Genomic DNA, 13,757 nt, shown 5'->3' on the forward strand with positions numbered 1-13,757 from the left:
ATGTGTTTGAGCCAATCAGTTGTGTTGTGACAAGGTAGGGGGTATACAGAAGATAGCCCTATTTGGTAAAATACCAAGTCCATATTATGGCAAGAACAGCTTAAATAAGTTAAGAGAAACAACAGTCAATCATTACTTTAAGACATGAAGGTCAGTCAATATGGAACATTTCAATGCACTCGCAAAAACCATCAAACGCTATGATGAAACTGGCTCTCATGAGGACCACCACAGGAAAGGAAGACCCAGAGGTAACTCTGCTGCAGAGGATAAGTTAAAGTAACCAGCCTCAGAAATTGCAGCCCAAATAAGTGCTTCATGGAGTTCAAGTAACAGACACATCTCAACATCAACTGCTCAGAGGAGACTGTGTGAATCAGGCCTTCATGGTTGAATTGCTGCAAAGAAACCACTACTAAAGGACACCAATAAGAAGAAGAGACTTGCTTTGGCCAAGATGAGTAATGGACATTAGACTGGTGGAAATTTGTCCTTTGGTATTGAGTCCAAATTGGAGATTTTTGGTTCCAACCGCTGTGAACGGATGATCTCTGCATGTGTGGTTCCCACCATAAAGCATGGAAGAGGAGGAGCGGTTATGGTGTGGGGGTGTTTTGCTGGTGACACTGTCTGTGATTTATTTATAATTCAAGGCACACTTAACCAGAATGGCTACCACAGCATTCTGCAGCAATACGCCATCCCATCTGGTTTGGCGTATCATTTGTTTTTCAACAGGACAATGACCCAACACACCTCCAGACTGTGTAAGGGCTATTTTACCAAGAAGGAGAGTGATGGAGTCCTGCATTAGATGACATGGCCTCCACAATCACCTGACCTCAACCAAATTAAGATGGTTTGGGATGAGTTGGACTGCAGAGTGAAGGAAAAGCAGCCTAGGAAAAGTGCTCAGCATATGTGCGAACTCCTTCAAGACTGTTGGAAAAGTATTCCAGGTGAAGCTGGTTGAGAGAATGCCAAGAGTGCAAAGATGTCATGAAGGGATAAGGTGGCTACTTTGAAGAATCTCAAATATAAAATATATTTAGATTTGTTTAACACTTTTTTGGTTACTGTATGATTCCATATGTGCTATTTCCTAGTTTGGATGTCTTCGCTATTATTCTGTAGAAAATAGCAAAAATAAAGAAAAACCCTTGAATGAGTCGGTGTGTCCAAACTTTTGACTGGTACTGTATATAAATATATATATTTAGTTACCAAAAAAATATATGGGGGATTGGAAATGTTGAAGATACATACATAGAAGCCAACATCTATCTGCAATATTAAAGCTGATCTACCCTTTAAAAATAAAAACAATTGTTCAATGCAGAAACAAGAGGCTTCCACCTTGAACAGGGTTAATACCACAGTTAATTAAATCCATCCCTCGCTCTCTATCAGGTTTCAGGTAAGACCCAAGTGCAGACTGTTATTGCAACAACAAGGGCAGGCAAACGACAGGTCAAGGCAGGCAGAGGTCGGTAATCCAGAGTAGCGAGGCCAAGGTACAGGACCTCAGGCAGGCCTAGGGACAGGTCAGGCAGAGGTCGGTAATCCAGAGTAGCGAGGCCAAGGTACAGGACCTCAGGCAGGCCCAGGGACAGGTAAGGCAGAGGTCGGTAATCCAGAGTAGCGAGGCCAAGGTACAGGACCTCAGGCAGGCCCAGGTTATCCAGAGTAGCGAGGCCAAGGTACAGGACCTCAGGCAGGCCTAGGGACAGGTCAGGCAGAGGTCGGTAATCCAGAGTAGCGAGGCCAAGGTACAGGACCTCAGGCAGGCCCAGGGACAGGTAAGGCAGAGGTCGGTAATCCAGAGTAGCGAGGCCAAGGTACAGGACCTCAGGCAGGCCCAGGTTATCCAGAGTAGCGAGGCCAAGGTACAGGACCTCAGGCAGGCCCAGGGACAGGTAAGGCAGAGGTCGGTAATCCAGAGTAGGGGTAAAGTCACAGGACGGTAGGCAGGCTCAGAGTCAGAACAGGCAAGGGTCAAAACCAGGAGGACGAGGAAAAAGAGAACCTGCGGAAAAGCAAGCGCTGAGACAAACGGTGGTTGACTTGAACAAACAAGACAAACTGGCAACAGACAGACAGAAAACACTGGTATAAATACCCAGGGGACAAGTGGGGAAGATTGGCGACACCTGGAGGGGGGTGGAGACAAGCACAAAAACAGGTGAAACGGATCAGGGCATGACACTTTCTCTCCCACTCCTTTCTCCCTCCCTCCATACCTCCCTCCCAGTCCAGACTGTGCTTGTCTCTTCCATAAGGGTGGTGCCAAGTTGATTCTGTGTGGGCTCAGCTGGGACAAGATGTAGTCTCTGTACAACACTTTGGCTGAACCCAGCGTGGTGAGTCATTAACCAGCAGGGCTGATCCCAGAGTGGGGAGTCATTGACCAGCAGGGCTGATCCCAGAGTGGTGAGTCATGAACCAGCGGGGCTGAACCCCAGAGTGGTGAGTCATTTGACCAGCGGGGCTGAACCCCAGAGTGGTGAGTCATTAACCAGCGGGGCTGATCCCAGAGTGGTGAGTCATTAACCAGCGGGGCTGATCCCAGAGTGGTGAGTCATTGACCAGCGGGGCTAAACCCCAGAGTGGTGAGTCATTGACCAGCAGGGCTGATCCCCAGAGTGGTGAGTCATTGACCAGCGAGGCTGAACCCCAGAGTGAGGAGTCATTTGACCAGCAGGGCTGAACCCCAGAGTGGTGAGTCATTGACCAGCGAGGCTGAACCCCAGAGTGGTGAGTCATTGACCAGTGTGGCTGAACCCCAGAGTGGTGAGTCATTGACCAGTGCGGCTGAACCCCCGAGTGGTGAGTCATTTGACCAGTGGGGCTGAACCCCAGAGTGGTGAGTCATTGACCAGCGAGGCTGAACCCCAGAGTGGTGAGTCATTGACCAGTGCGGCTGAACCCCAGAGTGGTGAGTCATTGACCAGTGCGGCTGAACCCCAGAGTGGTGAGTCATTTGACCAGTGGGGCTGAACCCCAGAGTGGTGAGTCATTGACCAGCGAGGCTGAACCCCAGAGTGGTGAGTCATTGACCAGTGCGGCTGAACCCCAGAGTGGTGAGTCATTGACCAGCGAGGCTGAACCCAGAGTCGTGAGTCACAACACTAATAGGAGTAAACTAATTAAAGTTCTTATCATAGTTTTATGCTCATCTGTTGTCTCCATCTCCCCTGTCAACATTCCTCTTCTGAGGACAGACAATGGCAGGTTATCCCCTCTGAAAGTGCTCTGTCCTCCGGGTGTCTCTCTGCTGCACAGGGCAGAGCAGTGGTGTGTTCATGGAAAAATGACATATGTCATCAACACCAACACCACAAAGGGGAGATATGATGATGAGCAAAGACTCCTGTTAGGGAGTAAGTTAAGTGTGTGTCACACCAGCCTTCGCTTTGGCGCCCCCTCCTGTCCGACTCGCCGGCCTTCTAGCTGCTGCCGAACCTGCTGCTGGCAAACGCCCTTCACTCATCAACCCTGGACTTGTCTCGTCATCACAACACAAACCTGCTTCCAATCCCCACTCTATCACTGTATATATACTCCCTCTGTCATTTGTATTTGTCGGTCATTGTATACGTTGCTTGTTTTCCTGAGAGGAATCTCTCCTACTATTTCCTGAGAGGAATCTCTCCTACTATTTCCTGAGAGGAATCTCTCCTACTATTTCCTGAGAGGAATCTCTCCTACTTCCTGAGAGGAATCTCTCCTACTATTTCCTGAGAGGAATCTCTCCTACTATTTCCTGAGAGGAATCTCTCCTACTATTTCCTGAGAGGAATCTCTCCTACTATTTCCTGAGAGGAATCTCTCCTACTATTTCCTGAGAGGAATCTCTCCTACTATTTCCTGAGAGGAATCTCTCCTACTATTTCCTGAGAGGAATCTCTCCTACTATTTCCTGAGAGGAATCTCTCCTACTACTTCCTGAGAGGAATCTCTCCTACTATTTCCTGAGAGGAATCTCTCCTACTATTTCCTGAGAGGAATCTCTCCTACTATTTCCTGAGAGGAATCTCTCCTACTTCCTGAGAGGAATCTCTCCTACTATTTCCTGAGAGGAATCTCTCCTACTTCCTGAGAGGAATCTCTCCTACTATTTCCTGAGAGGAATCTCTCCTACTATTTCCTGAGAGGAATCTCTCCTACTTCCTGAGAGGAATCTCTCCTACTATTTCCTGAGAGGAATCTCTCCTACTTCCTGAGAGGAATCTCTCCTACTTCCTGAGAGGAATCTCTCCTACTTCCTGAGAGGAATCTCTCCTACTACTTCCTGAGAGGAATCTCTCCTACTTCCTGAGAGGAATCTCTCCTACTTCCTGAGAGGAATCTCTCCTACTACTTCCTGAGAGGAATCTCTCCTACTACTTCCTGAGAGGAATCTCTCCTACTTCCTGAGAGGAATCTCTCCTACTTCCTGAGAGGAATCTCTCCTACTACTTCCTGAGAGGAATCTCTCCTATTTCCTGAGAGGAATCTCTCCTATTTCCTGAGAGGAATCTCTCCTATTTCCTGAGAGGAATCTCTCCTACTATTTCCTGAGAGGAATCTCTCCTACTTCCTGAGAGGAATCTCTCCTACTACTTCCTGAGAGGAATCTCTCCTACTTCCTGAGAGGAATCTCTCCTACTATTTCCTGAGAGGAATCTCTCCTACTTCCTGAGAGGAATCTCTCCTACTTCCTGAGAGGAATCTCTCCTACTTCCTGAGAGGAATCTCTCCTACTTCCTGAGAGGAATCTCTCCTACTTCCTGAGAGGAATCTCTCCTACTTCCTGAGAGGAATCTCTCCTACTATTTCCTGAGCACTTTATTATTTAGCACTTTGGAGCTTTAATAAATTCAGTATTTCTAAACCTGCGACTGCCTCCACCTCTCTACACTTGTGACAGTGTAAGAGTAGTTTAAAGTTAGGGTAAGAGGTTAAATAATCATTTATTTCTAGCACAAGCAAGCGCCAGCTGTCTTCAGAACTTCACACCCATGTTGCTATTGTATTGCTTAATGTAAAGTTGTCTTAACAGTATAAAGTCCCTCTCCTGTCCTTGCTTCTCTCATCCATATGTTATTTTCATTTTGCATCCCTCTTTCCTCTTACATAGTTCCCCTTTAGAACCTCCTGTACGGATGGATTACATAGTTCCCCTTTAGAACCTCCTGTACGGATGGATTACATAGTTCCCCTTTAGAACCTCCTATATGGATGGATTACATAGTTCCCTTTTAGAACCTCCTATATGGATGGATTACATAGTTCCCCTTTAGAACCTCCTGTACGGATGGATTACATAGTTCCCCTTTAGAACCTCCTATATGGATGGATTACATAGTTCCCCTTTAGAACCTCCTATATGGATGGATTACATAGTTCCCCTTTAGAACCTCCTGTACGGATGGATTACATAGTTCCCCTTTAGAACCTCCTATATGGATGGATTACATAGTTCCCCTTTAGAACCTCCTGTATGGATGGATTACATAGTTCCCCTTTAGAACCTCCTATATGGATGGATTACATAGTTCCCCTTTAGAACCTCCTGTATGGATGGATTACATAGTTCCCCTTTAGAACCTCCTGTATGGATGGATTACATAGTTCCCCTTTAGAACCTCCTGTATGGATGGATTACATAGTTCCCCTTTAGAACCTCCTGTACGGATGGATTACATAGTTCCCCTTTAGAACCTCCTGTACGGATGGATTACCTAGTTCCCCTTTAGAACCTCCTATATGGATGTATTACATAGTTCCCCTTTAGAACCTCCTGTACGGATGGATTACATAGTTCCGTGCCTTTGCCAAACGTTACACCACCCTACTAGTGTCAAAACTCACTTGTTTGGCTCTCACTTTAAATATAATTGTTTCTATTGGATATGCAGTGCAAGCATTCTTTTACTGCCTGCAAGCCGAGGTGGAGGAGTATAGGACACTAGTCAGCACATTCTGGCCACACCTTCATCAACGCAGCTGCCCGCTCCAAGCCCCCTGCTAAACCTCAGAAGGACCAGTCTGCATGTAAGTACACACATACACCGTACTGTACATGCACCGTACTGTACATGCACCGTACTGAACATGCACCGTACTGAACATGCACCGTACTGAACATGTACCATACTGTACATGCACCGTACTGTACATGCACCGTACTGAACATGCACCGTACTGAACAGACACCGTACTGAACATGCACCGTACTGAACATGCACCGTACTGAACAGACAGTGTACTGGACAGACAGCTCTCTCTGTCTAGTGTCTCCAAACACATGCATACTGTATGCACCTACTGGTTTCCAAACAAAAGGAGGGTGTGGCAGTATGTGAGTAGAGACAAATATACATTCATAGACTTCAGTCTAGAAAGACGTTCAGTAAAATCATTAGGCTATATGGTATATGTTTTGAGTTTAAAAATTATATATTAATTCTGGACATTCTGAGGTCTCCTTCTCTCCTCAGTTGGCGTGCACCTGGACGATCTGGCCAATGAGATTGTGTGAACGGTAAGCAGGAAAAATAAATAGGTTCGGCTGGCCACGCCCATCCCCAGGGTCACTCGCTACCTCCTCTCCTTCTTCCCCTCAGTCTTCTTTGCCAGAGTTGCCGGGGGCGCGAAGGACTCTGTCATGGCAGAACAGACGCAGTAGAAGGAAGGAAAGAGAGAAGAAGAGACTAGAAGGGAAGAGAGAAAATGTAAGAAGGATAATAGAAGGTATAGCATATTACAGCACAGTTCAATACAATGTAATCTAACCCATCAGGGTAGAAGCATATAGTCTACATGTCAACGGCCTCTGATGACATTGCAGTTCGCCTTTGTTCCTGTAGATGACAGCATTTAACTGTTCTTGTATTCTTACAATGTGCCTGTGCCAAACGTTATACCACCCCTACCACTATCAAGATTCACTAGCCACATTATATGGCCTCATGTGAAGATGTAGTTCGGTAGGTGATGGTTGTCTTTTCATTTGACATTATTCTTTATCCAATACACTTGTCTGCCTGAATGACTTTATTTGTCTTTTTATAGAAAACATTTCTGTAAATATTTATTGACTTCATTTATATTTCAACGCTATTGTATATGGCACTAATGTCGAGCAATAATACAGACTTGGGATTGATTTTGTTTACAACTTGGGGCTGCAGGTAGCCTAGTGGTTAGAGCGTTGGGCCAGTAACCAAAAGGTTGGTAGATTGAATCCCTGGGCAGACAAGGTAAAAATCTGTTATTCTGCCCCTGAACAAGGCAGGTCGTCAGTGTAAATTAGAATTTGTTCTTAACTGGATTACCTAGTTAAATAAAAAAATACAACATACACACTCAGCCATGTGACCACCATGTCTGGGATGACCCCTCCCTTGCGTGCACACACAAAGCATTGTGATGACCCCTCCCTGTGAAATTGTCATGCAAATGAAGGAGTCAGAAAGAAGGTTGGGCATTAAGTCCCAGTCAACATCATGTCTAGTTTAGTGGATCCATGTCTGTGACATGTTGTCTACTGTTTATTGTCTACGTTAATTATAAATTAAAATCATACCCCCCAAAAAAACATTTAGTCCGAGACTGAGGTTGTCATCTCCAAGCCTGTGTGTGCTGTATTCAAGTGTGTGTGTGTGTGTGTGTGTATCCGTATTTAAGTGTGTGCATGTGTCCCAGTCTGAGGTCCAGCTGGTCTGCAGGTCTCTCTCCCTAGGGAACCCTCTTCTCTCCCTCTGTCCTGGAGAGGAATCTAACTCTGACACACACATGAATAAATGCAACTCGCTGATAGACCAGAGGGATGTATTTGAGTGATCAGCTGGACCTTCCAAATTGGCCTTTTAATCTGCAGTATTTACAGCTGTCATGTAAGGATGGTGGAATTATCTATGTTTTATTGTATGCAATAAAGGTTATATGATTCACTTATCCATGTTTCACGAGTGAGAGTGGATCATGTATGAGGAATTAAATGACATACATGTATAGACATTATGGACAGTATGTGGATAGAATATGTAGTATATCTGAAGAATACATAGGATAGAATAGTATATTGAATACTTTCTGAATGCACTGTATATTTGGGCATTTTGTCACTTTCAACTGAGTATCAATTACTGGTGAACAGCATTCAAATGACTGAACCAGATATACTGTGCAGTTGGATGCCACGACGACTAAAGACTAATTACACATTTACAGTCTCTCCCCATTCATTGGTTATTCATCTCATTTAATATGTAGGTAATAATATCAATTATTGTACTAAATCTATATATGAAGTGGCATGTATTCAATGTCAGCCATGACACCATTAGTGAAAGACAGACACCTTGTACTGATACTTACCTCCTCAGGAATGGGCTGTGAGAGAGGCAGGTGATCAACCTTATCGATATTTAAGACTCTGTGTTGACTCTATCCTGAGTTACGGAGGTTATATAGGGGTTAATGATTACCCAAACCTTCATCTACACCAGCTTTACCACTAGACCTAAAGTAGCTGACAGATCTGATACATCCAACCCTGGTGCTTTAATTATTTGACTATAAGATATGAGGAAAATACAAGCATTGTCAATGTCCCTTCCCCCTCAATGGGCGTTCTGACAATCTCACTGTCTGCGTTGTCTGTTCCATCAGATGATGCCTCTCCATGAGAACATGCAATGACTGTTGTATTTCTTTAGATATGATATATTTATTCTTTAAACTAGATTCTAATCTTTTATCAACTCCAGTGTGCACAGATCTTCCTTCCATAGAAAGGTTCCTCACAGATGAATCTGAAAATAAAGTATCACTCAGCATGTTACCGGGGAACTGATACAGTGAGGAAAACCATATTCTCCCAGTGTTCTCCAGTGTTGAATCAACACTGATCATGTTCAATTGAAGACATTCCAGGAGATTTGTCCAGAGCGGATTGTGGATTAATATTGGTTTTATTTAATTTGATCTTTTTATCTGTAAAATGCGAAGACGTAAAAGGCATTTTTGGCGCATTCCCCCCCCCCCCCCCAAATGTTATTTATAGTAAAACATGTACAACATATCAACAGTTCCCTCTGGGCAAGTCGGTACATATATCTGAGGATAACCACACAACATTTGCCCCATGCAGATGTCAAATGGCAGTCAAGCATCCAGACCGGTGCCAGGATAAAGTGACTATGGGGACAATTTGGTGTTCTTGCATTGGAATTATATTGAATTCTGCTTATATCACGCTATACCAATAGAAACATAAATTTAAAATGCAGAGACTGTTATTATTGAGTGTTTTTGAAGTGACAGGTTGGCGCGAAATCTGTAGCCTATCTACGCTGCGCTGTATCAACGTAAAAGTTAGGCTTTTGAGCAGTCATAGTGACCAAGATTCAGCAGGAGGCAGGCAGATAGCGGTGCCAATGAGTTTGGGATTTATTTACAGAGATGATGTTTCAAAGATGAAGATGACAGGCTATTTACAAATATATGTATATACAAAATATTGACTTCAAAAGGTCAGCATTCAAAGAAGAAAAACTCTCCTCAGGTCAAATCTGTTTTAACCAATAAACCATAGGCGGTGTCTACCAGGCTCAAATACAGCCATCCCTTGAATTACCCAAAAGTGAACTAACTACTAGAACATCCCCAAAACCGTCACATAAATACATTTGTGAGCTCTCCAAACATCGTTTCCACTTGGAGAATGAGAATGGTATGAATGTATATTATATTTACTGAATAATCAACATTTCCATAACCAAACATTCTAAATTAATGGGGTAAAATGTTCGTTTCGGTACAATTTTATAAATGCTTACAGATAATTTGTTCTTTAGACATGGTGGGATCTTTTTGTGTCTGTAAAACGAATTATCCGAGAAATGGCGGTGGAAACGCCTTTATGCACAACTATTGATATAATGACCATCATTTGGAAGTAACCTCCTCCTCTCACTTCGACTCGGGGAATACATGCAGTTTATTAGGCTACAGATTATATAAATCATGATTAACTTCACAGTAGTGAAGTAGTGCACTGTGAACTTCATGCACCTTTCCAATAAATATCAAGGTTCTTACTCTGGTGACTTGCCGATCGATGCTAGTTTTAACAGGTGTTGTGCCGAAAAGCTCCCCCCTGCCAGAATCTATGTTTATATAACAAACATACATTCATGATTAATTTCGGTTGACTAGCCTGACGTGAAGTTTGTTCTATAGAAAGTATTTGACTCTGATGTGTGTCGTAGAAAGTATTTGACTCTAGCCACAAAATTAAGGAAATTAGAAGAGGGGGGGATTTCGGCAAGGCCATTTTCTTGCCGCTTGTTTCCTTTCGGGCAATAGTACAGAGTAGGACCGGAAACATTTGACAGCGAATAGGAAGCGAACTAGCCGGCTAGCAGTCATGTCGAGCAAAAATATATTTCAGACAGAGTTATCCCACATTATGGGGTTATACGTTGAAACAACAGTTAGGGAGATGGAGAGACTCCTCGACGAGTGTGCTGCTGTTTTGGAGAATGAAGAGAATAGTTTACTGAAGAGAGAAATGGAGCGTGTGAATACAACCAACACGGTGAGTCCATCATTAGCCCCACTGCCGCCAGTATTATTAATATTATTCCTTACGTCGTTTGTAATACGTTATCCGTATTTCAGTCAGTTGTTCTCAATCTTTCAGATGAAATTTGCGTCAATCATGGAAGTGTTGAGTGAAGGCTTGATGGAGAAAATATCACTGCTGATGATGGTGGACGAAACGGAGGTAAAAACTGTGGAGAAGACTGGTGGAGGTGGTGAGAGCTGTGGAGAAGATGGGCGCTTCAGTCGGGAACTAGCAACACAAAAAGTAGCAGTAGAGGGTGAGTAGCTTTTATTTCGATTTTTTTTTATTGTTGGGTGTTCCCAGTACCCATTTCAAACAGAACATTTCCGTTTCCTGTGTAAATTCAATGATATCACAAGTGTTTTTTTTTTGTCAACAATCAGATGATTTATCTTCCAGTTTTTTTCTGCATGTGCACAGCAACAACCAAGATGACCCTCTCTGTTACAGATGACGTGTCTTCTTCTGAGTCTGATCATCAGGAGGAGGACCTTGACCCCCTGTCCTTACCTTCATCGGACGAGGAATGCCTAGTTGAGGTTGATCCCAGTCAGCATGCTGACCCATCTGCATCAGACCCAGATAAACAAGGCCCAGCTAGGGATGGAGAAGATGTCCAATGTGGGGATTCTGGACCCCTCACCTGTTCCCATTGTGGAAAATGTTTCAGGAAGAAAGGGTTTCTGACGAGACACATTCAGTCCTGTAAAAAACCCTACAGCTGTTCTCCGTCTAGGAAAGGTTTTGATCTGGCCAAACAGCTTGAGGTACATTCTGTTAAACCACGCATAGAGAACACCTTCAGTTGTAACGACTGCAGTGCTGTGTTTCACCGTAAATGTACTTTGCAGTCCCACTTGAAGGGTCACCTAATGGAGGAAACGGTCACATGTACAGTTTGTGAAAGAAAGTTTCTAGGGGAAAAAAGACTGGAGTTGCACAAGTGCAATGGACGGAAAATATTCAGCTGCTCTTCCTGCCCGGAGATCTTAAAGACTAGGGAAGGGTTGTCTTATCGTGAGGAGACGCTTTCAGAGGAGAGGAAATATAGCTGTGAAACATGCAGCAAAACGTTCTTAACGACTGTGTCCTTAAAGACCCATATGATGTCCCATAAAGAGAAGGATCATCGTTGTACTGTATGTAGCCAACATTTCAGCCATGCACCTGCTCTCAGAAAGCATATGTTGGTCACCCATCCTGGAGAAATGCCTGAAAAACATTGCATCTGCAGTGTGTGTGGTAGATGTTTCACCAAAAGGAACAATCTGTATAAACATATGAGGACACACAAGGAAGAGAGACCTTTTTCTTGCAACATTTGTGACAAGAAGTTTAATTCTTCCGGTAATCTCAGCAGACACAATAGAACCCACACGGGCCAGAAATTATATTCCTGTGACCTTTGTGACAAAAGCTTCACCCAGTCCGGAACCCTGAAGACTCATAAACTAAACGCTCACACTGAAGGTGAAGAAAAGCCTTCTTTCAAGTGTGAGATTTGCGGGGATGTTTGTTCAAGTCGTTATACTCTAAAGAATCATATGGTCACTCACACAGGGAAGAAACCATATCATTGTAGCGTTTGTGGGAAAGGTTTCTTTAGCAATAATCTTCTTAAAGTTCACATTCACATTCACACAGGGGAGAAACCCTTTGAGTGTGATCAATGTGGGAAGAGGTTCAGTCAGAAAAGTCATCTAAAATATCACGAGCGTGTGCACAGCGGTGTCAAAGCATTCGTGTGCGGCGTCTGTGGGAAGGCCTATGCTAATAGACAGAATCTGAAACTCCACAAGTGCAGCATTTCTGCAAAATTGTAGTTCTTTAGCGCCACAGCTAATTAACCATTTTATTTTTTGAATTGGACTCATTCATTCATGTTCCTCCATTGTGAAGTGAAACTACAAAGGATCAATCTAAGGAAAATGATTTGTTGTTCCTGTTGTTATGACTGTGCTCCATTCTGTGTCCTAGCGCCAGACAGACGGTGTAGTAGCTTGCTCTTTATCACAATGTCACTGTGAATGTATTGATCCTGCTGATTCTAATAAGAGACCTTTCATATTGTTGGAGTCTCTTATTGATTATTTTTGTTCTGTACTCATTATCAATCAATATTTCAGCTCAATTTCCAATGTCATCCGGTTGGCATGTGTTTTGTTTACTGAGGTTATGAATTTAACTCTCTTAGGCTGATGTCTGTTTGCTTTGTTATCTAGATGATAGCAATGTTTTCCTGCTTAAATTTAAAAAAAATTGACAATCAACAGAGAAATCCGATGACAGCATTAGTGATTTTTACCCCAGCATCATTGGTTAGGCTTTAGATTAAAGTATTCTTTGTAAATAATGCATAAACCAATTACTCTTTTTATTAATTTATCCTTCACACTGTATTGAGTTATCTCTCTCAGCGTGTTATGAGTACAATGGGATTCTATAAGATCTCTGGCAACATATTATACTGAACCAAAATATAAACGCAACATGTAAACTGTTGGTCCCATGTTTCATAAGCTGAAATAAAAGATCCCAGAAATGTTCCATGTGCACAAAAAGCTTATTTCTCTCAAATTTTGTGCACAAATTTGTTTACATCCCTGTTGGTGAGCATTTCTCCTTTGCCAAGATAATCCATCCACCTGACAGGTGTGGCATATCAAGAAGCTTATTAAACGGATGATTACACAGGTGCACCTTGTGCTGGGAACAATAAAAGGCCACTCTAAAATGTGCAGTTTTGACACACAACACAATCCCTCAGATATTTCATGTTTTGAGGGAGTGTGCAACTGACATGCTGACTGCAAGAATGTCCACCAGAGATGTTACCAGATAATTGACTGTTAATTTCTATACCAGAAGCCGTCTCCAAATGTCATTTTAGAGAATTTGGCCAGCTGGCCTCACAACCGCAGACCACGTGTAAACTCGCCCTCCCATGACCTCCACATCCGGCTTCTTCACCTGCGGGATCGTCTGAGACAAGCCATCCGGACAGCTGATGAAAATGTGGGTTTGCACAAACTGAAGAATTTCTGCACAAACTGTCAGAAACCGTCTCAGGGAAGCTCATCTGCATGCTCGTCATCCTCACCAGGGTCTTGACCTGACTGCAGTTCGCCGTCATGACCGA

The 13,757-nt window shown here is 43.5% G+C and overlaps 1 protein-coding gene across 2 annotated transcripts; it reads left to right on the forward strand.

Annotated features, from left to right (window-relative positions):
- The first annotated feature begins 9,801 nt into the window (after nucleotides 1–9,801).
- LOC109865232 (oocyte zinc finger protein XlCOF6) lies at nucleotides 9,802–13,165 on the forward strand. Of its 2 annotated transcripts, none has more exons than XM_020453341.2 (3): nucleotides 9,802–10,588; nucleotides 10,694–10,874; nucleotides 11,039–13,165. In XM_020453341.2, the coding sequence occupies exons 1-3, from the start codon at nucleotides 10,418–10,420 to the stop codon at nucleotides 12,439–12,441; spliced, it is 1,755 nt and encodes a 584-aa protein (XP_020308930.1). In that variant the 5' UTR covers nucleotides 9,802–10,417; the 3' UTR covers nucleotides 12,442–13,165. The 2 variants fall into 2 exon arrangements, with proteins under 2 accessions (XP_020308930.1, XP_020308931.1); XM_020453342.2 differs by having other exon boundaries at nucleotides 11,069–13,165.
- Nucleotides 13,166–13,757: the final 592 nt, after the last annotated feature.

The sequence above is a fragment of the Oncorhynchus kisutch genome, linkage group LG20 (genome assembly GCF_002021735.2).
Source record: "Oncorhynchus kisutch isolate 150728-3 linkage group LG20, Okis_V2, whole genome shotgun sequence".
Classification (NCBI taxonomy): Eukaryota; Metazoa; Chordata; class Actinopteri; order Salmoniformes; family Salmonidae; genus Oncorhynchus; species Oncorhynchus kisutch.

What these genes read in the sequence shown, in the direction of transcription:
- LOC109865232 (XM_020453341.2), top strand. Translation starts at nt 10,418, where the DNA reads ATGTCGAGCAAAAATATATTTCAGACAGAGTTATCCCACATTATGGGG. An exon ending in GTGTGAATACAACCAACACG is followed by an intron (nt 10,589 to 10,693) that starts GTGAGTCCATCA and finishes TCAATCTTTCAG; the next exon opens with ATGAAATTTGCGTCAATCAT. An exon ending in ACAAAAAGTAGCAGTAGAGG is followed by an intron (nt 10,875 to 11,038) that starts GTGAGTAGCTTT and finishes GCATGTGCACAG; the next exon opens with CAACAACCAAGATGACCCTC.